At 37.3% G+C, this 23,590-nt stretch overlaps 3 protein-coding genes and 1 long non-coding RNA gene across 5 annotated transcripts in view; 2 read left to right on the top strand and 2 right to left on the bottom strand.

The window, feature by feature from the left end:
* The first annotated feature begins 1,586 nt into the window (after positions 1-1,586).
* LOC106514536 (uncharacterized) lies at positions 1,587-3,013 on the top strand. Of its 2 annotated transcripts, XR_001309894.1 has the most exons (4): positions 1,587-1,642; positions 2,259-2,313; positions 2,414-2,512; positions 2,839-3,013. It is a non-coding gene; the product is annotated as an uncharacterized LOC106514536 (long non-coding RNA). The 2 variants fall into 2 exon arrangements; XR_001309893.1 differs by lacking the exon at positions 1,587-1,642 and having other exon boundaries at positions 2,149-2,313.
* A 1,519-nt stretch (positions 3,014-4,532) lies between these two features.
* On the bottom strand, positions 4,533-14,917 carry pde6b (phosphodiesterase 6B, cGMP-specific, rod, beta). The gene is made up of 23 exons (XM_014003841.1): positions 14,198-14,917; positions 13,799-14,110; positions 11,528-11,680; positions 11,130-11,219; positions 10,903-11,043; positions 10,738-10,812; positions 9,853-9,917; positions 9,608-9,674; positions 9,475-9,522; positions 9,240-9,389; positions 8,941-9,084; positions 8,711-8,776; positions 8,400-8,549; positions 8,210-8,317; positions 7,952-8,061; positions 7,395-7,482; positions 7,190-7,290; positions 6,973-7,080; positions 6,839-6,902; positions 6,660-6,734; positions 6,372-6,455; positions 6,065-6,218; positions 4,533-4,860 (listed from the first exon to the last, which is right to left on the bottom strand). The coding sequence occupies exons 1-23, from the start codon at positions 14,351-14,353 to the stop codon at positions 4,808-4,810; spliced, it is 2,562 nt and encodes an 853-aa protein (XP_013859295.1). The 5' UTR covers positions 14,354-14,917; the 3' UTR covers positions 4,533-4,807.
* Positions 14,918-19,632: 4,715 nt separating this feature from the next.
* rbp4l (retinol binding protein 4, like) lies at positions 19,633-21,485 on the top strand. The gene is made up of 5 exons (XM_014003842.1): positions 19,633-19,853; positions 20,114-20,241; positions 20,331-20,467; positions 20,790-20,902; positions 21,019-21,485. The coding sequence occupies exons 2-5, from the start codon at positions 20,125-20,127 to the stop codon at positions 21,240-21,242; spliced, it is 591 nt and encodes a 196-aa protein (XP_013859296.1). The 5' UTR covers positions 19,633-19,853; positions 20,114-20,124; the 3' UTR covers positions 21,243-21,485.
* A 1,334-nt stretch (positions 21,486-22,819) lies between these two features.
* Positions 22,820-23,590, bottom strand: part of si:ch211-243g18.2 (keratin, type I cytoskeletal 18) — a gene marked incomplete in the record, with an annotated part of 12,445 nt that continues 11,674 nt past the window's right edge. The window contains 1 exon segment of the mRNA XM_014003844.1: positions 22,820-23,388. Within this exon segment, the coding sequence (XP_013859298.1) occupies positions 23,273-23,388 (116 nt within the window).

Genomic DNA, 23,590 nt, shown 5'->3' on the forward strand with positions numbered 1-23,590 from the left:
CTTTTCAGGACCCCACTTTGATGTTTCGGGACCCCACTTTGGGTCCCGACCCCAACTTTGGGAAACACTGCTCTATTGGACTGAGATCTGGTGACTGTGGAGGCCATTTGAGTACAGTGAACTCATTGTTGTGTTCAAGAAACCAGTCTGAGATGATTCACTTTATGACATGGAGCATTATCCTGCAGGAAGTAGCCATCAGAAGATGGTACACTGTGGTCATAAAGGGATGGGCATGGTCAGCAACAATACTCAGGTAGGCTGTGGCGCTGACACGATGCTCATTTGGAAATGAGCCCAAAGTGTGTCAGGAAAATATCCCCCACACCGTTGCACCACCACCAGCAGCCTGAACCGTTGATACAAGRCAGGATGGATCCATTTAGTTATTCAGACCAAAACTCGTTAAAGGGATCAGGTCTCAGCTGTGACGCAAGAAAAACATGAATAAAATAAATGTTTTTACATAGTTTTGATATCATTATGCAACATTTTGACAACTTTGGCAATCTTTGGTTCATCTCATTATAATAAAAGTTAAACCAAATTTTGAAAACAAGATGTAGTTTTTTTTATTTAATTGGGATAGACATCTCTTCATATAAGTTACGTTTATATTATTTTTGAATTGACTGAATGAACTGAACAATTAGGAATGTTAATGTTAAACAGCACAGTATTTGATAAAAATTATCTTGAACTTGTGATTTAGTTCCATTATTAATAAAAAATTTCAGCCACTGGGACTCAGTATCATCTAGTGGTGGCCATAAGAAACTACATTATTGACCAATCCTGCATATTTGGATGAAGTCTTCTGGCAAACTGTCTACAGTCTGCTCAACAAATATATTTAATACATGGTGGCATAAAGGCTTGTCATTAAATCAAGATTCAAAGTTCCGATTGTAAAAAAAAAAAAAATCAACAGTAACTGTTTTACACAATTGTTTATAAAGCTAATTGTGTAAACTGAGAATAAAAACTCGAGTTTTACCCAAATGATCCAAATTTTGAATAATATGAACCTCTCTGTGAAAACCTTCAGATTCAAAATAAAAAGGTTTGATGTGTGTGGACTGAATTGAGATGAACATCTCTGGATCAGAGAAGGAGAATTTTAAAACAGATCTGTGGGTTAAAATTAGGCTAACATGGTTCTCTGTCACACTATCCAATCTGATTATTTGTCTAAAGAAAATATTTCTTCTTGGTGTGTTACAAAGGTTCATGCAAATAAAGAAAATGGGACTATTTTTCTACATTTCTATTAAACATAGCAATTCTTTACAGAGCCTTGTAATAAATAAAATAAACTTGAAGGGTAGGAAAACAAACACTTTATTGGAGTTGTTTCCATTTGCCAAAAAACTTACAACATGGAAACAAAATAAGTAAAGCAAGTTTGTAAATATTTTGTTAATGAAGTGTATTTAATATATGATTCCATTGTATATATAATATAGTCTGCCTCGATTCTTTTTGCTGTTTAAAAACAGAAAAATTGCAATAATCAATCGTGTATATACACATAACTGTCAGGAATGTTTTATTGCGAAAAGGTATTTCCGGTTCAACCGGAAGTTTTGATCTAACTCAATCCATCATGGTTCTTCCGGTTGCAGTGTCGCCCTTAATTAAGGTAAAGCCGCAAATTAATGAGCATCAGAGTCATAACCTTTTGACATGTAAATAAAATATAACTTCTGACAACACTAGCTTCCTTTCTATGACGTGTCCGTTCATGAATTAAATGTTATTGTTTTTTTGTTTTTTTTTTCTTTCTTTCTTTTTAGCAGGCTGGCTCGTGTAACAGGAACCAGCTTCAAGGCTTTTCCTCTCGTCTTTCTGATACAAAGCCCTAACATTTAGGATATTTATAAATCCAGATAGGGAACGCAATGGAACTTTAGCTTGTTAAGAAATATCTGTGCAATAAGTTGCAGCTAATAATTGTAGCTAATTTATGCTAAAGCTGCTGAAAACATTTTTCTCTTGTTTTACTTTATTGGTGAACAGATTATAAAGGTTAGAATGATGTGTTTTGTGAATAGAAATCGGCTTCATGAAACAAAAATAGCTTTCATGAGAATTATTTTGGTGATTGCATGTTGTGAACAAAAAAAAATCTATGTTGCATTTATTCATAAGGAAGCAAAACAACTTATTTAAAAAAAGAAAAGCAATGAGCCTAACTCCTTTACAGTTGGTTAAATAATTGTTTGGTGGACTAATAAATGTGATGTCTTTGATTGCAGACAGCCAGATGGTCTGCTCTGCTGCTCGGTGTGCTCTATGGGAAACAGAGGTTTGGTGAGTTCACCTGTGCACTTCGCTTTATTCTGCCAGTGCTCTGAGTCAGTCGTACACAGGTTGTATTAGRTTTATTGTTTTTATTTTTTTCCTTCTCAAGATTACCTGAAGCCCATTGCTGAGGAGGAAAGGAGGAATGAAGAAGCGGAGAAGATGATTCGAGAGCAGCAGGAGAGCATTTATAATCGACTGTCAGAAGGTAACATCATCCTATTGCTCTCTCTCTCTCTCTCTCTCTCTCTCTCTCTCTCTCTCTCTCTCTCTCTCTCTCGCGCATTTCGTCTCAGATATTTTTAAAAACAAAGTACTCAAAGTGCCTAACAAGGTAAACAGACAAAAATACGACTATCAAATGAAAAGTATATATTCTTTTTTAAAATAAACAACTGACAATACAGATAAAATCAGTTTAATTAAAAATGTATGTTTTCCCAATTCAAACTTTTTGGTTTGTTGTGACTTTAGCAGTTCATCCAAAAAAAAAAACARAAAAAAMAAACAAATATTTTCTTCTCTTTTTGACAGGTTCTGACACCATTCTCAAATGAGCTGTTTATGGACCAACGATGAAGTATTTCAAGCTCAAACAAAACTTTTTTTTTTTGTGATTTTAAAACCGTAATGTGGTAATGTTTTGTATCTTAAAATGATCTCCTGAAAATAATTTATTGTCAAATAAACATGCCCATAGAAATCAGAATTTCATTCATTAGTTCTGTCTGTAATATAAATAGTTTAAAAAAAAAAAGGAAACACTGGCACTTCTTGTTCCGAGGACAGGTAGTGCACCTGTCCTTCAGTGTAAGATGAGCTTGGACGGGGGGGAGTATTGTTGTAATCCCAGCCAGGTTTAGCAGTAATCCCAGGATTAGGGTCAGGGACCAGTAGTAAAACTGCAGTGTGGACAGAAGTTATACTCCAGCGTTGTGTAATATTTTAACCTTCATATGAACACCACAGCACAGCACCAGCTGCTAAACCGCAGAACTGAGAGAGTTCAGATAAGGTCGAGGCACATTTCATGTTGCGATTGGCAACCACTAAAAACTCGTTATATGTCACTATTTGTGTACAAAGTATTAAAGATAAATCCTGGCAGAGTTCAAAATGTTAGGAATGAATTCACTCAGTAAAAACATAAAAATACATTTGCTTTATTTGGCTCAACACTGTACACTTAGCGCACATAAGCTTTGACATACTGAAAGTAAACAGCATGAACTATTTAAAAATGTTATGTGTGCATATATTTATATAATATTAGAATGTCATCTATGAGTCACCCACACTTCATTGTACATGCATATGTGGACTCTTATTTAGCATAATAAGCTCTAAGCTTAGATAACTTTTTTGCAAATGTATCCAAATTCAAAAAAGTGTCTCTAGTTCAACGTGAAAATATATATACTTTTCATATTTACAAGAATAGAGGCAGTATGTACAAGTCATTACACAAAGCTGAGTTATGTTGTGTGAAACAGCTTTGTGTCCTCAGATTGTTAACAGAGCAGCTGGATGTGGTTAGTGCTGCTGCCTGACAGCACCACAGTCCTGGGTGCAGGTCTTCCACTGGATCCTCTGTAGAGTTTACATTCTTTGGGGGTTTCCTTGGACCCCGCACAAGTGGTTATGATTCATTTGCAGACCCCTGAGTCTAATGCAGAGGATGTTACTGGAGCATGGCTCGTTCATTTTTAGTAAACATGTCAGTCCTGCTGTTCAAACAGTTTAAAGTCCATCTCTCATGTTCTTATTTCAGATCATGAAGGCATCAGAAAAAGCTTCTACAGATTTTACAAAATGTTTGTATACTTTTGTTGCACATAATAGGTTTTTTTTATAAACTGCCTTGTTGACTAGCATAAAAATCTAAATGTAGTCATTTGAAATGAAGATAAATAAACTTTCATTCGTAAATAGAAATTGACTGGAAGGAAATGAACATAAAATAAAGAATTACATTAAATTGGAATCTAAAACGAATCTTCAATTTATGCTATATTTATGAAAATGTTTACCTGAAGTAAAATTAACCACACAATAAATATACAGTTTGTAATGTTGGATTAAAAAACTAATGGAAAAAATGATGAAAACTGAAAATATACAATAACTTGTGAGTTTCTGTACATTTAAGAAACATTCTTGAGTATAAAAACAGATCATACATAATGTATCAGTTTTCTAGACAAGGATATTTAAACATAAGAAAAATCTAAAACASAAGAATGAATCTTTATCTTCCTTTAATTAAACCAATATTTAGTCTCAACTTCTTTTGATTAAAAAAGATGAATTTTCTTTTTGATGAACAACTCCTTCATTTTTTATTGTAGCTTTTATTGTTTTTCAGGCTCTGGATTAACCCGTAGTCCATATTTCGGATATTTAAATATTTGACGGTAAGTCTTGTTCTGACTGTGATTCTCAGACTGTTCAGTCCCTCCACGTGGAGCACCCGCTTCTTTGTAGCTTACAAGTCTTTGCTCCATTAGCACACAGAGCAGGTCTTGGAGCCTCCACCACCGGGGTTGTTTGCAGCAGCTGTTGGACAAATTAGAAATTAAATAWATGACTCAGTTTGAACCCACATTATCAAACTAATAATATTTACAGTGGCAATAAAAATACTTTATATTTGTTTCATATTTCCATAAGTTCTTTGGATATAAATGATTTGATATAAATCAACACATTTATGAACTATTTGCTGTTTAACCTCTGATTTTGGAAGAAACTGGTAAAACTTTTAAAAAATGAGTTCGTTTCCAAAGCATAGTTCTTGGGTTTTTTTTTTTTTCTTAAAGACTCAGGTCAAGACTTTGGAAGATCTTTTCTAGGGATACTGTCAATGTTGATTAAATGCTCCACAAATTGCACTGATTTGTTTTAGGATTGTATTCCTCTTGAAACACAATTGCTGTTTATCATTTTAGTTTATTTTAACAAATCCATTCCTTTACAACCTGACTTTAAATTTCTTTAAAACAGTCCCAGGTTATACTTCCTGGCCAAAAAAAAARTTGCCACCAAAAAAATGTCACACTAATATTTTGTTGGACTGCCTTTAGCACGTATTCATTGTGGCATTGTTTGGATAAGCTTCTGCAATGTCACAAGATTTATTTCCATCCAGTGTTGCATTCATTTTTCACCAAGATCTTGCATTAATGATGGTAGAGTCTGACTGCTGCACAAAGCCTTCTCCAGCACATCCMAARRWTYWYMATGGACTCTGTGGAGCCARTCCATGTGTGAAAATGATGTCTCGTGCTCCYTGAACCACTCTTTCACAWTTCCAGCCYCATGAATCCAGCATTGTCATCTTGGAATATTCCCGTATCATCAGGGAAGAAACAATGGAATAACCTGGTCATTCAGTATATTCAGGTAGTCAGCTGACCTCATTCTTTGAGCACAGACTGTTGCTGAACCTGGACCTGACCKACTGCAGYGACCCCACATCAYAGACCTTAGTTATATCCAGGTGGCGACTTTTATTTTTTTGGCCAGGCAGTGTAATTCTACCATCTCCATGCCTTACAGYTGATTACAGGTTTCTCACCTCAAAACATAGACATAGTCAATAAAGCCTAAATTGTCATCATGCCAATCGGGATCACATAATGAAGGATAACTTCAACTTTATCTTACTAATACAAGAGTAATACAAGGATAATATGTGAAGTTTACCAGGTATTGTCTGCAAATGTTGTTAAAAAGTGATTATTTTAAAGGAGCACCATACCTTTGCCTTGTCCTGCCGCTTCTTTAGCAGCCTTCGCGTCCTCTATGGCTTTCAGCTTAGCCTCGTACTCCTCTTTTTTAGCATTCCACTCCTTCCTGTTGTTAATAATACCRTCCAGCATAGGTTGGATTTGTGGATGGAAGCGAGAAAACTCCTTTAAAGATTTGAAAAATCAATGACGAAGTTAAAAAAACATGTATTGGTTCTTTCAAAGCACAACATTTTGCACAGAAATTGGGAAACTGGAAAACCATAAAGACTACAGAAGATCACTTTGGTTGTGCATTAAAGTGTAACACTATATTACCTTGTAGACGAACATGCAGACAAAGTCGATAAAACCACACTGTAGCTTAGGAAGCTCTGCTGCTTTGGTTCTATCCATCATAGGCTGGTGAAAGAGACAGAAATAAATCATGATTTGTCATCATTTGTGAATCCAATAAATTAGTCTCATAGCTTCACTGTCCCTCTGAAAGACTTTGATGTCATTTATCATATCTGATTAGAAATGTACACAACGAGTTTGTTGGTCCAAAGTTGCCACAATGTGTGTTCTACCTTAAGAACAATTTGTTTTAACTTGCTAACTTACAATGGGTTGTTGTTCCAGTACTGTCTTTTCCAAATCACCCTGCTCCCAAAACTCTGCAGCCACAGACAAGGCAACCTGGAAGACACAACAATCCATGCAGAACCACCTTTATAAACCCAGTACCATTCTGCAAACCTTATGTTTTAATATAATAGTTCTTCTTTTTCTCTGTGCCTCACCTTGCTCTGCACTTCCCAGGGCTTTGTGATAGCAGACAAGTCACACGCCGTCATCATCATGGCCCTGCAACGATGAAGAAGTTCTAGAGTCAGAGATCAGAACAGGATCAAAACACTGAGCCGTTCATACTCACATGACAATCTCTTTTCTGGTTGTTTCTAAGGACATGAAGTCCACCCATTTTTTCTCATCTTCATATGTATGTCGAAGGTCCACAATTTTCTGGAACATGGTTCTCTTTCTGAGACGGCACAAGTAGAAATAAAAAAAGTTTAATTTTTTTCTCTTCATACAAAGAAAGAGGCTAAAACATGAACAAACATGGAAAGAAAAAGAGAAACCACACTGACTTGAAATAAAGAGCCAGATCAGTAGCAATGATGGCAATGTCCGTGAGATGAATCACATGATCTACCTGCCTCCTGTTGAGGTTCTGGTAGATGTTCAGTGACTGCAGGTAGAAGGGGGAAGTGGTAGGCAAGCCATTTGTAATGACTGTAAAGTCATGGACAATGTTGGATGAATTTTTGTTGTAGATAAAGCTCCAGTCTTTACCTCATCAGCCAGAAGGAACTTTCCAAACTCTAGATGGTGTCGTTCCAGGATGGAGGAACCGTGCAACTTGGCCAGAGGGTTACCAGACCTGTTGGAGTAAACAAAGTCCTCAAATATCAGTCGGTCCAACCCCAAGAYTTTCATCTAGCTGTGACAGTGACGTCAGGAGGTAGGGGTTTGAGCTGTAACTGGTGGGTTGCCTGTTTGAGATGTAGAATACAAACATACTGGAGCATTAAGCTTAAAGACTACAGAACACTGGTGTAAAACATAGAGATAATCAGTGAATGGTTTTTTGAGTTACTCAAGATTTGAAACTGTTAAAAATCAAATCACCAGTTTTGTACAAAAAGCAGTGCTGCTTTTGAGGAAAAAAAATTAATGGCTGACTTAAAACTTTGGATCTGTTAAAAATGTTTTATTAAAACATTTAGTGGGGTAGTACTTAGGATTTGGATTTTGTTTCAGCTCTACTATATTATTTCTTCAACCATACTAAGCTTTGGTTTAAAAATACAATCTATTAGAGTGTGAAATACAGAAGTGTTTCCACTTACTTGACCTGGTACAAGTTGTTTGTCCCCCTGTGGTCAATATCATGCAGGAAACCAGCAGTAATCATAGCCATCACCTCCAGGTCAGTGTAGTATCTCTTTAGATGTCCTGTCTGATTACATAAAGCCACACAAATAAAGAAATACATACAGTTGAAAAATCTATAACTATGTTTCTGTTGAGCTTTTGAACAGAACCTGAAACATAAAACTAATTCAAATCTACAGGTTTTGAAGAGATCCCAATGACTGGACTCGTACTGTTAGTAGTGTGAACATGGTCTGTCCCACGTTGAACCCGTGACGCCAGTTGTGGTAAGTGATTCTTCTGTAGCCTTTACTGATCGAGTACATAAAACGAACCAGCACCTTGGAGAGAAACAGAATTCATTTCCTTGACTAGATGTGCGCGCTGTTRGAAAGAAATGTTGCAAACGTGTGTCAGCGTTACCTCCTGAGGGATCTGGAACTTCTTGACCACGCCGACTTCGTAGTACATCTGGATCCCGCACTTCACCAGCTCCATCTCTGTGCAGTTGAAATCTGAAAAGCGGAACTCGTAGATCTCGAATTTCTTGATCAGTGGAGGCAGGTCTTTTTTCTGAATGATGGGTGCAGAAAACAAAACGTGAATAAGATTTATAAAGAACAGACTGTGTAGCTACATGATACTAATGTGGACAATTGGAACTTAGAGTTTTTCTAAAACAAAAAGTTTTTTTTTCTCAGAAACCCATACAGTAGGCTAAGTTTAGGCAATACCAGAATATCGAGAAGCTCCTCCTCTTCACACTCTTGGGGTTCACAGTCATAGACATCTCTTGTGTTCTACAAGCAATGGAAGAAACCCTGAAGTTGCATTAAAACTTACCGAAAAGTAAGAACAAATCAGAAATAGCAATTGGCTGCTCTGTGAAAACATTATTGGAGAAATTCTGACTCTTTCAACAGGGCTAATATGTGTTTCCTGTGTTTCGATGGACGGTACRGACCAGAATATTCTGAATCTCATCRTCCCGACATTTGACGTGATAGAGAACCATGTTTTGAGCGATGTCTTTCCGGTTCTCCAGCTTGTTCATCTTGTCGTACGTGTCCGTGTTCAGAGCTGACCATCCCAGGAACTGAGTCAAAGCCTGAGAATCCCAGAAATAAACATCATACACCTACTTCTGAAAATWTATTAGGGCAAGATTATTCACGTGTTCTACAGTTAATCTGTAAAAACCTATGAGCGGCTCTATCGTTTGTTCCGACCCCAGAAAAGTGTTGGAACATCTCTTAACATTACCTCCATGAGYTGCTCGTCATGATCATCAAAAGGTTTTCCATCTTTCCTGTTGTAAAACGTTGCCACACCAACTATTTCTTCTTTCTTGTTGACAATTGGGAGTGACAGAACATTTTTTATGGTCCAGCCGCTGTCGTCCAGCGCCTCCGTCTGCGGCCAAAAAATACCAACATAATTTATGCTGCAAGTCCCTTCAGGATCTTTAGGTTGCTGAGCTTCTTCATCAGCCTCTCACCTGAAAGTGAAACGTCTCATCTGCAGCTGCGTTCATAATGTTACAAATCTGAGGAGCAGAAGGATCAGATCTCAAACTGATGCAGCTGAAAATGATTCTGCAGCTGTTCTCAAAGAAATAAAAGAAAACTTACAAAACCGCTCTCAGCCACATAAGTGGGCAGGCCGCTGCTCAAGGCCCAATGATCTGCAGGTGGGTTTCTGTGACAAAACAGCAAAAAGCCAGTTAGCAAATATGAACACAACATCTGAAGCGTCGTCTGATCACTCGTGAATTAGTTAAAACACTATAACTGACAATGGTCCAATTTTACATCTCGAATAAATCAATAAATCCTCCTGCGAAGGTTAATGCAAAAAGGAAAATAATTTTGCTCACGGTATTACTTTGATGTCTTCTTTTCCATGCAAGATGTAGTCAATCACTTTGTAAAAAATTACCTCCTTCAGGAAGAAAGAAACTAGAGATTAGAGAGCGTTTAAAACTTGAAGCAGCATTCTGTGCAGGAATGCATGTCCAGGGGCGGAGCCAGTGGGGGTGGCAAGTGCCACATCTGGTACCTGATTGGCCACCCCAGGATCCACCCCCAATTAACTGGAAAGTGGATGGAGATTTATTGCATTTAGATTTTGTTGGTTTGTTCTCTGGTACTACAGTATACATTTTCAGCTGTTTATGATTAAAAAGGCTGAATTATAGCTCTTTGTAGAATTARTATTAGCATTAGTGGTTAGATTAATTTGGGATTAGCATTGGCATTTGGCATGTGATCATTTTTAGCTACTCCACAACAGATTTAATCTCAATTAGTCTTGAAATGGCGGAATTATCTTTTAATGTTAGCTGTGGTGGCCATCTTGAATTTCTGATGAGCAATTAGAATTTGGTAAAGATTGTTTTCGGCTATTTTTACACTGGTGTTTAGCTTTGTATGTCTGAATGACTGTTGTGACTAGTATTTAATCATCCTTAACCAGGGTCACAACATTTCAGCTCAATATTTCTTTAGACAGCTGAAAAAAAATAAAAATAATAAAAAATAAAATACAATAAAGCCATTTGAAATTAGCTGTGGTGACCATTGCCTAACATCTTACGTGCCAAAAGTTTTGATGTACATCCAAAATTTTCCTTTCTGAGAGTTTCATTAAAATACATCTAGTGGAAGGTTCATTATGAATATATTACAAAACAGAGAATGTATAATAATAATAATAATAATAATAATAATAATAATGCCAAAGAAATAAACAGAAAACAAACCCTGCCGTCAGGAGTTACAGGGCCAGAGTAAGGTGCCTGCTCTCCCATCAAAACAGGCCAGATGTCAAAGAACTCCTGAAATGAGAAGCAGACAAGTCATTAGTTTGATGGTAATGAATCCACAGCTCAAGCTAAGGCTAGAGAATATTTGAAAAGGCGCTCTACCTTTTCTTTTGTCATGTCTAGTAAACCCACAGAGTAGCGGTCACAGTTGAGGTAGGCTCGGACCGTATACAAGGCTTTGTGAAACTGTCGCTCAATGTCCGTCAGCTCTTCAAAAACCTTGTTAGCAGACCACAGCAGCAGCTAGGAAACACCATCATCAACATCATCTCATGGTCCAGAAACAGGAAGGCCATATTTTTGGTAAGCCAAGACTTCAAATCTGATACCTGTCCTTTACGTGTCTCACAGTTGTGAAGGTAACTCAAGTGGAAGATCTTTAGGTTCAGACTGGCAATTTTTAGATATTTTAAGAAAAGCTGAAAACACAAACAAGAATAAAAATACGCGTCACAACCAAATCTCTGATRATATAGCATAAATCAGAGCTATTCAGCTGGTGGCCCTCGGGTGACTTCGGTCTGGCCTACGTATTGTACTCTGCTAAAAAGAGAATTTCCCTCTTGCTGAGGTGTCAAACAGCATATTTTGTTTTGATAATCTAAATATCACATTATAAATCTGTTATGAGACAAAGTCACGTTAGTCTTTAAGGCAAAGGGAGATACCACCTTCCAATGTGTTTATGAAAACTCTCAGTGCTGCGCATTGTGTACTCGTGACTCACATCTTCATCCTCTGCAGTGAAATGTGGTCCTGTGGTTTTGTTCAGAGCCATGATCACTGCCACCATGTCTTTGCCGTTGAGGATAGGTGTAGCCAGAACGTTCCTGGTCTGGTATTCTGTAAGTTCATCTACAAATGAACTAAAGTGCTGGCTCTAAAAAAAAAAGACAAACGYTCATAAGAAGAAWTCATTTTACMGTTGTGCACAAAAAAAGACAACACTATGTAGCGTTTTGTGCAGCAGGTAATTGTTTGCACCAGCTCCATAATTATAACTCTCTACAGTATAGCAGATTTTATTTGGAAACCAGCTTTAGGTTTTAGGACATAAAATTAGATAGAWAACAAACTTGTCATATTGTGAACAAGTTAAATGAAAGTGAAGCAAACTAGTTTTCATCTGTTTTAGATTCCTGCTGACTAAAYGCCAGGGGCGTCTAATCCACAGCTACAACAGAGGCTGATGGGATCTGAAAATAAATGGATTAAGTCTGACAAGGGGATTTTCACCCACGCTTGGTCAACTATACATCAGCTTCGAGGGGCTAACTCTTCTCTTACTGGTTTGTGTTGTATCTACACATTCTCACTCCCGACTCGGAGTGAGAATGGGTTGGTTATATCTGTGATCCATGAAAACATGCAGGTGAATTCAGAGCATGAAGCTAAAAGATTCAAAACCTTAGCTCAGGTGGACAAATCTGCACCTTTAAGGTGAAAGGTCGGGTTTTTTGAAGTGATGTTCTGTTGAAAGTTTATGAGCAGTTAGTATCTTACCTGCTGATAAGCAACTGATTATTCAGGCTGAAACCAAAATGAAATTAGATCACTAAACTCCCAACTTAATTTTTAGTTAATAATTATTACAAATGCTATTAATTAAATCTTTAAACTGAGTTTTACATTACCAATTATTCCATCAGGAAATATTAGGAAATTACTGTCAAAAATACTTCTAATTGCAGCTAACTGTACATAAAAGCTGGGTTTTTGCTATTAGAGTTCTATTAGGATGACATCAATGTTCAGACATGAGCTCACCTGGTTGGTCAGAGTTAAACTTTTATTTCTCCAAATTAAAACCCTTTAAAAAGCTGTCAAAATCTTTCCACAAAACCCCTCTTCAAAACATCTAAATGTTTACTTCATTCAAACCAGTGTTTTAAACTTTGACTTTTGTTCCCCAAAATCCTGGCTTTACACCGGCACTTTAACATTCTCTCACATTTTTTGTAGATCAAATAAATATAGCAAATTATTAGGAAAGATAACATCGTTCCCATCTTTCAGCATTAGAAGTTGTCATTTGAAGCTTGAACTCTTTCACATCCTGTAGAAGAAATAAAAAATTTTAGTCGAGGCTGGTGCCATATCGATGGTTTGTCTACTATTTTGTTTGCAACATTGTACTTTAAGCTTATTCAAACTTTGTTCATTTTTTTAAATATATTGCATTCATTGTTGTAATGATATGAAAGAGGACGCACACTGGTTAAAACTAAACTGTCAAGCCCAGGAAGCGAACCTGGTGGCGTCACCTGGTGGTCATATCAGGAGCTGCACCATCACAAACAGTTTTTCTCAGTTTTTACACATTTTTTTTCTGATACTTGAGACAAAATGACCACAACATGCAACTTACGCACCAACCCTCTTAACCATTTCAAACTCAATTCCTGCTTTACACTTAAATTTCAGTTCTAAAACACACTTTTTTTAAAAAAACACTACAGAATTCTCTATATTTTTGGCAGTTTTCAAAAGCCTAAAGATATTTGTCTAATTCTGCACGTCCACTCATCACATGGGCAAACATCTGTCACAGATTTACATTTARCAATCAGAATTATAGATTAGAAGTGAGAGAATGAAGCGGAGGGTGGGAAGAATCGTAATCTCTGATGAGATCAGAGACACTTTGGTTGATCATGTGGTCGTAGCATTTTTTCCTGTAACTTTACAGAGTAAATAATTCTGTTGTTTTGTATATAGACCACTGTATGTGCAACTCTGTTGGTTGGAATGTACACTGTGAACAGTTTTTGTTATAAATGTCTGTTCATGTGATAGTTTGTGTGTCATCCGAAGACAAAATACCATTTTGAGAAGAAATTACATTGTTTTAATTTTGCCAGTCCCCTTCAGAAAATGTTTTTAAACCGTTGAGAAAYACTGTAATATCTGCACCTCATTCATGTCTCATCTTCAGTTTATTCTCATTGGTGTATTATAAAAACTATGCCCTACCCCTCCCTGCCCTGCTTCCCTTTACCTCTTTGACATTTTTGATGTTAACCGTCTTCTTAGTGAGCGCCACATTGCCAACTATTCCCAGGTCCAGCGGATAGACGATCTCGGAGTCCGGCGGCACCACGCAGTCCTCCAGCATTGAGTCCTTGTGGACGTTGAAGAGCCTGGTGGCGAGCTCTCCGATGCCGTTCCGCTGCCGGTACATGAAGAGGCTGCAGCGGTCAGCGTGGATCATGGCGCTGAGTCGCTTCAGGATTTTGAAGACCACTTTTTCCATGTTGACGTTCTCTTGCATGTCTTTGATCAGGTCATACATTATTTGGCTTTCTTCAACCTTGAATTAGAGAGAGGAAGTGACCATTTAAGTGATTTCTTGTCATTTCATCTGTGCACCAACAAATACAGGAAAGACGTCGTTTACCTGACTTAGTTCTTGAAAGTGGCCAAAGTCGATGATCTTCTCCTGGAGTCCTGACGCCTTGGATATGGAAGACGGGCTCAGCTTTTTGGCAAAGTACATTCGAGCAAACTCAGGATTCTCTTTAAGGAACTTTTCCACGTCTTCTTGCACACCCATGATAGTTCCTTCTCTTCCCTCTTCAGCTCAGTGATGTGGCTCCTTCTGGGTCCAACAAAGCTCGGAAGGAGCTCCCGCCAAATTCTYCAGCAAGAAACCAAAATTTCTACCCCCAAAAATTTACAAACAGGTTACTTTTTCCATCTGCTTTATATCCCAAAGAAAGAAACGCATCAAGGATAAATGGGGAAAGCAGAGATAGACACATTCAAATGCAGGTAAAAAATTAATAATCCCCTCCCCCCCCAATCTTAGTCGGATGAGCAGACTGCAAGAGGGAGATCCCTGAGACAAAGGGTTGAATCCAAACAATCCCTCAGTCATCAGCAGATAGTGCTGAAGGTTAGCAGGGATCTGCCTCTGCTAAACTCGTCAGCTGACCATGTAGTAACGTACAGTTTATGTGGGCCAAAGGATCCAGACTTCATCGGTTCATTCACATCAAAATCTGATCTTAGCACCAAAACTGTGTTCTCACATTCGCAATAAAACCACTCAGGCTTTTTATTGTAGAGAATATTTGAAAGTAAATTATAGCTATATTTATTTATTTTGTGTGATGCAATTTAATCCAAACAGAAATAATCTAAATTCAATAAATACATCTTTTCATAGATGTTTTGTCTCACATGTTCAGCTGTTTTTGTCTTCAGGGTGTACCTGGACAAACGCTATATTCTCATTAATCCTATATTAGGACAGCTACTAATTATTTCAGCACACCGACTGTCTGTCTTTCTAGTCAAATGAAACATTTTAAAACAGAGATGTTCTGCAACTCTGCAGGAAAATGAATCCTTTCATTCAGAGACAGCTGGACCTATCTATAATAAAGCTGCATAAAGACCTTAAACGAAAGGTCAGATGGATAATCTGCTGCTATAATAGATACAGACAGCTCCAAGACATGCATGTGTGTGTGCTCATGGCCAAGCTAGTCCTCACACTGCGTACATTTAGATTTTAATGTAAAGAAAGCTCTTTTTTCTTGCACAGTTTAAATAGTATTTTATATTATGTGCAACATGTTTATGTCACTGATGCAAATTTATAATTATTAAGCCTATATTTGTTGTTGTTCCTTGATGAGCTAACAGTCACAGCAGAGCTGGGACGTTTTGATGAGCTTCATTGTAACTTTTGAGGTTAAAGTTGTTTGAAGACGGCAGTAATTCACTTTGGTTTTGCCTCTGCTCAGACAAGCCATCAGCTCATTATTGTTTGTTTAATGTTGTTCAAGGAACTATCTACAACAGGTAAGGTATTTACTATCTAAACATACATATCTTTACTCACTTCTTCCTTTTAGGGTCACGGGGGTCACCGGTGCCCATATCCCACAGTCCCAGTGTGAGGGGTGGGGTACACCTTGGTCAGGTCACATGTCCATTACAGGACAACATAGAGACAAACAACCATTCATTCTCTCACACACACACACACATAGGGACAATATAAAGTTAAAAAATGTTCTAACAACCTGTCCACAAACATTTCCACTGAACTCTAAACCTTTGATTTAATCACGCCCAAATTACAACAACACTCACACCTTCAAATTGGCCAACACACGTGTTGGTTTTGTTCTCTTGCCCACAATTAATAGAGATTTGAGCAATCATATAATAAGATTAGAACAAGAGATTAGGMTTTGGCATCAACTGCAGATTTTTTTTAAACCTTTCAAACTGCTCACGTGTGGAAAAGGTTTGAAGTAAAACTGGAGGTGTTGAGAAACTCTGCTGCTTTAAAAGGCAATTTGCGTAAAAACGAACGTTAAGCAGTAATGTTTAGCATTTACATTTGTGTTAGCCTGTTCACACCAGCTTAATAAAGGGATTATAAAGATTAAATTATTAAAGATTATAAAAATTACTAAAGCAAGGTTAAAATAAAGGAACTGTGTTTGGTATTTACCCACTGAAATCCTAAACATTGACTGAAACATAGATAAAAATACAGACGTTTAACAGTGGAGTTCATGCTTTATATAAGAATTGAGAACAAATATGTTTGATAAAAATACCATATTTTTAGGTAATTTGTTAAAATTCCAGATGCCAGTTTGTAGCTTTGTCCATGATGACGCAATTTTTTCAGTAACTAACTAATCATTATATCATTACACATATATTTAAATTCATTTTAATATTAGAGCTGAAATATTGTAATACATCCTAAACTGTAAACAGTTGTGTGTTCTTATTGTTTCCCACCTGCACCACTATGATCCACCTGTTTACTCCAAGCTGCGCTGCTGACARGCACCAGCAGGTGGCAGCAGACACATGAGTTAGTGTCTCAACTAAACATGTTGCTATGGTTCATGAAGATTATCAAAAAGAAAAAAATAAGTAGGTCCTCTGGATGGGTTCTTCTGTAGTGAAACGTTTCGTATCTCCTCCAAGAGACTTCTTCAGTCTGATGAGTTTCAGTTGAAACTCAGCCTTATAAGCACTGCCTCCACATGGACAAACAGGTTAGTCAAATGCATCATTGAGGGAGGGACAAAAACAAGGGGATGTTAAAAAAAACCCCGCTAGCATTCAGTACAGTCACATAACACGACACGGGTCAGGTGATGGGGCACATGACCCTCTATGAACTATAGAGCTAATCAAGCCTATTGTTAGACGATGGCCCTATTTTGCATGTGACTAACCTGTTTGTCCATGTGGAGGCAGTGCTTATAAGGCTGAGTTCACCTGAAACTCATCAGACTGAAGAAGTCTCTTGGAGGAGAGACGAAACGTTTCACTAAAGAAGAAACAATCCAGAGGACTTTCTTATTTTTTCTTTTTGATTTTTTTTCTACCTGGATCACTGAGATGCATCAGGAAGTTCATGAAGATTCTTCATCTCTATTCTGAAAGTGTTTCTCAAATCTAACAGGAGAGTTTTAAACAYATAACCTGGAGTTTAAACATTCACACTTGAGAGTTGTTGAGGTCTCATGTGAGTCAGTAACCATGATGTTTTAATGAATGGTCAACCCAACCCAAGTATAGGAATATACAATAGCAATAAAAGAGTTGTAGCTTTGTACTTAAACCAGGTCGTTTGTGTTAGAGCAAACAATGTCATTTTATTTGAGGGGATTATATTAACTGGATCAAATTATGGCGAGGGTTACCCCCCTCCCTGCAAATTACACCCATGACTTTTACACCTAATTAACTTATATCCATAAAGACTGGCTCCTGAATAAAATGTAACAAATCCACCAGGAAAACAAAACCACCTATTCTGGTTCTAGTGGGGACCGTTAGAAAAATATTTCTGCTTTGATGGTTGATGAAACATCATMTTTCACTCATTTCTATTATTTTCACGATTTCTGGCAACAGTTTCATGCTTAATGTGTTTATTAAGCTTTATTTAACCAGACAAATCTCACTAAAATCACAGATCTCTTTCGCAGGGGAGGCGTGAATATTAAACAGGTATTTGATCTGTGGGAAAAAAAAAACACACCAACATGAGAAGAACATGCAAACTCCAGAGGAATCCAACCCAGGACCTTCTTGCTGTGAGGCATCAGTGCTAACCACTGAGCCACTGTGCTGCCGTAATAATAAAATGATTTCGTTAGGTATCTGTTTGAAATGTTTCACTTCTTCTTCTGCAGTTCAATAATGCTTGTTAGAAACTTTAGCTAAATTTATCATAAAATACTGCCAAATAGAAAATCATCATTTTTAGCTATCATATTGTACCTAACCATAAAGTTAAAAGAACAATAATAACTTAGATGTTAACATGRCTCTATATTTAGATAAAGATGTTTAAATTTAGCTCGTCTCTGTCAGTGGTCTATTCCAGGCTCAGCTTGTAGGATTATTGTGTCGGAGCACCGTCAGTGGAAAAAAGAACTCAGATGGTTTGACTGACTTGTTTGTGTTCTCTGTCTGCTATTACATGATATATTACTCCGTCATTCTCTGTTAAGCCAGGAAATAACATTTATTTGTATGTGTATGTGTGTACTACTGTATWGAAAACATGACAAACGTAGTTTGCTGATGCTGAGGGGCGGCAATTCTTCATGTTTGATCTTGTTTGATAAAAAACAGGGTCCGCATTTGAAACACTTTTAAAAAATCAAATTATCTAACTGTATTATCTGGATGTGTTTACTGACGGTGTCTTAAAGGATTACACCTTGTTGATCATCCAAAAGATAACATTACTTAGTAGTCAGAATCTATTTATTCTCCCAGGCGGCACCGGTGTTCGCTCGTGTCCCTAAAGTGCACCCTGACATTTTATCTAAGCCGTCACATTAATCTGTATTAATGTTGTTCCTGAACGTGTCTGAAAATAACTCACTGCAGTCAAATGAGTTCGCACATCGATCAAAACTGTAAGATCAGTTTTATGATGTTTAAAAGTTCACGAGACTTTTTTTTTACTGCTATAGAGCTGCTATGATTGACAGATTTTACATTTTTTGTGTCTTTTTGCTGGAAAATTAACATGTAAATGGTGTAATTGTAAATTCATCACAGGATTTCAGGTTAGCTATAATATTAAAAAATATTTGGGAGGAAAAACTGATTGTCTGAATTGCCAAAACAACAATGAAGCAGTTTTTTAAAGTTTTTTTTTTTCAGCATATGGTTCATTTTATCCTGATTGTGTCATCATTAAAACTTGAATGGASCTGTAGTGGGTAATAACTGAGAGAAAATTTGTAACTATATGTGTAAAAAAAGAAAAGCTTTTAAGAAAATCTTTCTGCATCCTTTAATATTTGGTATTCATCTAATGTGGATCCTATAGGAGTTTCTTTATAGGCAACCTGTTTTATTTTATTTTGTCTTGTTGTAAGATGATTTGTTAGTTATTCAATGAGCTTCTTTAATTAACCCCCCTGCTGCCCTTGGTTGAAAATAACCAGTCAGGCCTGAGTTTGACCTAAGGGCAGCAGGAGGGGTTCAAATGAAAGTGTGGAGTTTTGAGCTTTTAAAACCACAGAGATGGTGTTCTCGCCACCTAAAGATGCAGTATTTGTTTAAAACGTCTACAAAATCTCATTCATGTGTCAAATACATAAAAATATTGACAAGTGTGGCTTTTTTAAATGAAAAATCAAGCTCCTTTTTCAGATATTACCCCCCCCCCCAAAAAAAACCCTGAAATCTACAAAGAACGTATCTGAACAAACAGATTATTGATAAGTGTTTTTATTTTTAATGTTCACACATTTTTAAAAGCCAGCTGATTTGTCAGATGTGAGCCTGAGGAAGTTACATAAAGATCCGATTGTTTTGGTCTTGGCAGGTTTGAACACAGAAGCCAGATTACGGTGAGGATTTCAACCCAACAAGATTACCTCTAGATTTAAGTACCTTATTTAGTTCCCAGCAATGAAAATCAGCCGTAAGCTTGTCTGTTGGGAGCGTATATAAAGGCAGCCTCCTGAACACGACCCAATCTGGTGGAGAAACACAACCAGAACTTTGACTTTAACCACTGCTGCTGCACTAACCCTAAACAGGTAAGATGTTGAATCTTTACTGAATAATCTGCAGGTTTTTGTCCAACTATTTATTGTAGCAACAGATTATTTGCTGCTGATCTGTCAGTTAGAGCAGTTCAGATWAGAAACCTTGTCTCTTATGGAACTTTATTGTGGTCCTCTGGTGATAATCAGGTTTTCTGACAGTCATATAAATAAACTATTCAATGATTGTGAACTAGTTTGGAAGAACTCAGGTTTTGGTTTCAGATGATTAAACGTACACCTATAAATATCAGACTCTTCCAGAATGGGATCCTTTAAGCTGGCCCTGCTGCTGGTCTTTGTCTCCTGTGTGGAGCTCAGTCTGTCGGCCTCCTGCATCGTCGACAGCTTCTCGGTCAAACAAGACTTCGACCCCAAGAGGGTGAGTGAAACACGCCGCTGATGTCTGCATTTTAAAAGACTGAAATCCTTTCTGATTGTTTTTCTCTCTCTCTCTCTCTCTCTCTGCAGTATGCGGGGAAGTGGTACGCACTGCAGAAGAAAGACCCGGAGGGACTGTTCCTGCAGGACAACATCTCAGCTGAGTACACCATCGACGATGACGGCTCCATGACAGCCTCCTCCAAGGGACGGGTCACTCTGTTTGGGTGAGAGAAACTGAATCTTCAGTCGTTTTAAACACTTAATTTGATTTGATGCTGATCTGAAGCAAAAGAACTGAGGATCTTTCTGATGGTTCGGTTTTTGTTCCACTAAAAGAACATTCTGAGCAGCATTCGTTTCCCCTGGATTAAGAAAAGATTAGAGAATAGAAAGTCTCATTAAGTAACAATGAGGGTTTGAGTTCTGAATTTTTGTGGATTATAAACTAAAGCTAAGCTGTAATAATTTAAGAAAATTACTTAAGATTGGCTTTTTTTTCACATGTTGCAGTTTGTCAGCTTGTGTTTTTGCTCCATTGTTTTGCAGCTTCTGGGTGGTGTGTGCAGACATGGCTGCTCAGTACTCCGTCCCTGACCCCACCACGCCTGGAAAGATGTTCATGAACTACCAGGGTCTGGCCAGCTACCTCTCCAGTGGAGGTACGTTCAACATACACACACACACACACACACACACACACACACACACACACACACACACGTCTTCATCCTCACGGCCGTGCTTCACTTCCTGCTCCTCCCGTCTCTCCAACCAGGGGACAACTACTGGGTGATTGACACCGACTACGACAACTACGCCATCACCTAYGCCTGCCGCACCCTGAAGGATGACGGCAGCTGCGAGGACGGCTACGCCCTGGTGTTCTCTAGGAACCCCCGGGGCCTCCCTCCTGCAATCCAGCGCGTGGTCCGCCATAAACAGGAAGAGATCTGCATGGCCGGACAGTTTCAGCCCGTCCTGCAGTCAGGGGCCTGCTGAGCAGAGGGACGTGTGCCAGCGAGTCGTGGGTTCAACAGCAAGGAGAGTCACAGAGTGCAAGCGGGAGAGATTATTAATCTGTGAGAGTGACAGGAAAATAAAACAAAAATGAAGAATTTAAAATCCACCTTTTCTTGTTTTCCTCTCTTCATCCTCATTTGTTCATGTTTAATCTGTTGTGTTACTTTGGAGTGAAGTTTTGAGTGAATGTAAAGTTAAAAATAAAGATTTTTTTAACAAATACATGCCTTTTTTCTGTTTTTATTTGATTTTTCACTCTTTAAACCTGCTTCAATAAATAGTCATCTCACAATAAACCTTTAAAAACATTACAAGTTGTTAAAACAAGAATTTTAATGTAGCAATCTCTTTGAAATCTTTATACTGCCTCTSCTGGGGGGAAAAAATCAACTAGAAACAATCAGCTAGTTTTTAAACATTAAACTCACTTATTATTTAAATCATCTACAGCTCAGAAAAACGTCAACTCATTGCATTAAATCACAGGAACATGAATAACATCAGCAGTTTATTCATGCTGCACTTTGGCCACATAAGAGGGTAAATCTGGCTCAGGTCAAGAAAATGAAGCCAAACTCAACAGTTTAATCTCTGCAGTAATGAGCTTACGGTGGTCTGAGGCTCAGGACCACTGAGTCGTATTATAACAAACTCTCCAGGGTTGGGGATCAATTAAGAGGTTTCTCATTTTTGGATTGAAGAGATGAACAATTTGAACTCCACCAATCGGAAACACCTCAAACAGTTCTATGTCATTTGTATTTATTTAATGCTACATATGTTAATCTATGCTTTTCTGAAGTCAGAATCCTATTTATTTATTTATTTATTTATTTATTTATTTATTTATTTATTTATTTATGTATGTGATTCGGACAAGACATTTATGAGCCACCAGGGGGCAGTGCAGCTACATCTTCGGAGTTTTGTTATAAAAACTAAATCTAAAAAGTAAAGTAATTAGAAATTATTTAGTGAAACTTTATTTTAACTCATAATTTAAATCTACAAGATGCTTTTTTTATTCTACCTTAACCAATTAAAAATAATCCCATATTTTTTTGGCCTAGTTAGTACGAAAGAGGATTAGGGCCATTGAAAAAATAAGAATTTTAACTTTTGCGTAATCCTGAGGAAAAAAGTGGATTATAGACTAAAACTGAAAAAACAATAGTTCTGATTTTAATATCAGAATTACTGAGGAAATTGTTTTGTTTTGTTTTTTTTCCCAGTGGCCCTTCTATAATTGAGTGCTCTGTTGGCTGAAGTATTTTTATTTCTTAGAACCAGCTAACTTAAAATAAAGTAAGCCTCTGAAATAAAAGCAGACAGTAAATATGGCAGTGTCATATCAACACCAAGTGTTAATTTAACAGTTTTTATACTTATTTTTACAGAGTCCACAGAGAAGCATGTTTTGTGCCTGAGATTCAGACTTCTTGATGACATCATCTTTGAGTCTTGTTTTCATGTCGTTTAAAATCTGTTTTAACTCAAAATTCAAACGTTTCCTCTGTCCGAACACATCATATGAAACAGTTCAACATAAACACAGCCTTGTTTATGAAGTGATTTTATTATTTTTATTTAGTACGGTCAAAAAACACCAACGTTAATAAAAGTTATTCTAGTAAAACAAGTATATTTATTAGTCTATTTCCACACATTAAATAAATACCAACTCCTCAGACTTTTATAGGTAGGCTAAACCAAAACTATTTGTTAGTCAGTTGCTCTCACACAAACCTCTAACTATTCAAACACAAGCAGGTTTAGTCAAAGTTTTCTATATTTATCCAGTGTTACTGATAAACCAACAGTTTTACGAAACAGAACCTTTATTGTAAAGAAATCCAATAATTTTTTTTCTTTAGTAAAACTGCAAGTCAATCCTACATTGTCACTTTTAGTTTCCAGGCTATCAAAACTATATTTTTTCGTGTGTTTTTGCTATTAAAACCTATTAAACATCAACCTTTCACATTTCCACCCTCTCTCTCCCTCTTTTTCTATTTCTTTGATTCCTCGATTTGCTCCACCTCGCTGGATTCATCCACGACTTTTCCGTTGACCATCGTCTGAGTCACCACCTTCACAATCTTTCTGGTGCGGACGTCAGGCTCCTCTGTACAGAAAAAAAACCCCACGAGATTACATCAGATTAAACCACTAAAAAAGCACACACACAGCTTGAAGTCAAACTAAAGTATATTTGAGTCCTCCTAAAGCTTGGGGTCTCTTGTTAAAGCAGAAAATTCAACATGACTGTGTTTTTCTTTTTTCTTGTGTCAAATGATTCTCAAAAGAGTTTCCTGTTTGCTACCCCC

The sequence above is a fragment of the Austrofundulus limnaeus genome, unplaced genomic scaffold (assembly GCF_001266775.1).
Source record: "Austrofundulus limnaeus strain Quisiro unplaced genomic scaffold, Austrofundulus_limnaeus-1.0 Scaffold20, whole genome shotgun sequence".
NCBI classification, from domain to species: domain Eukaryota; kingdom Metazoa; phylum Chordata; class Actinopteri; order Cyprinodontiformes; family Rivulidae; genus Austrofundulus; species Austrofundulus limnaeus.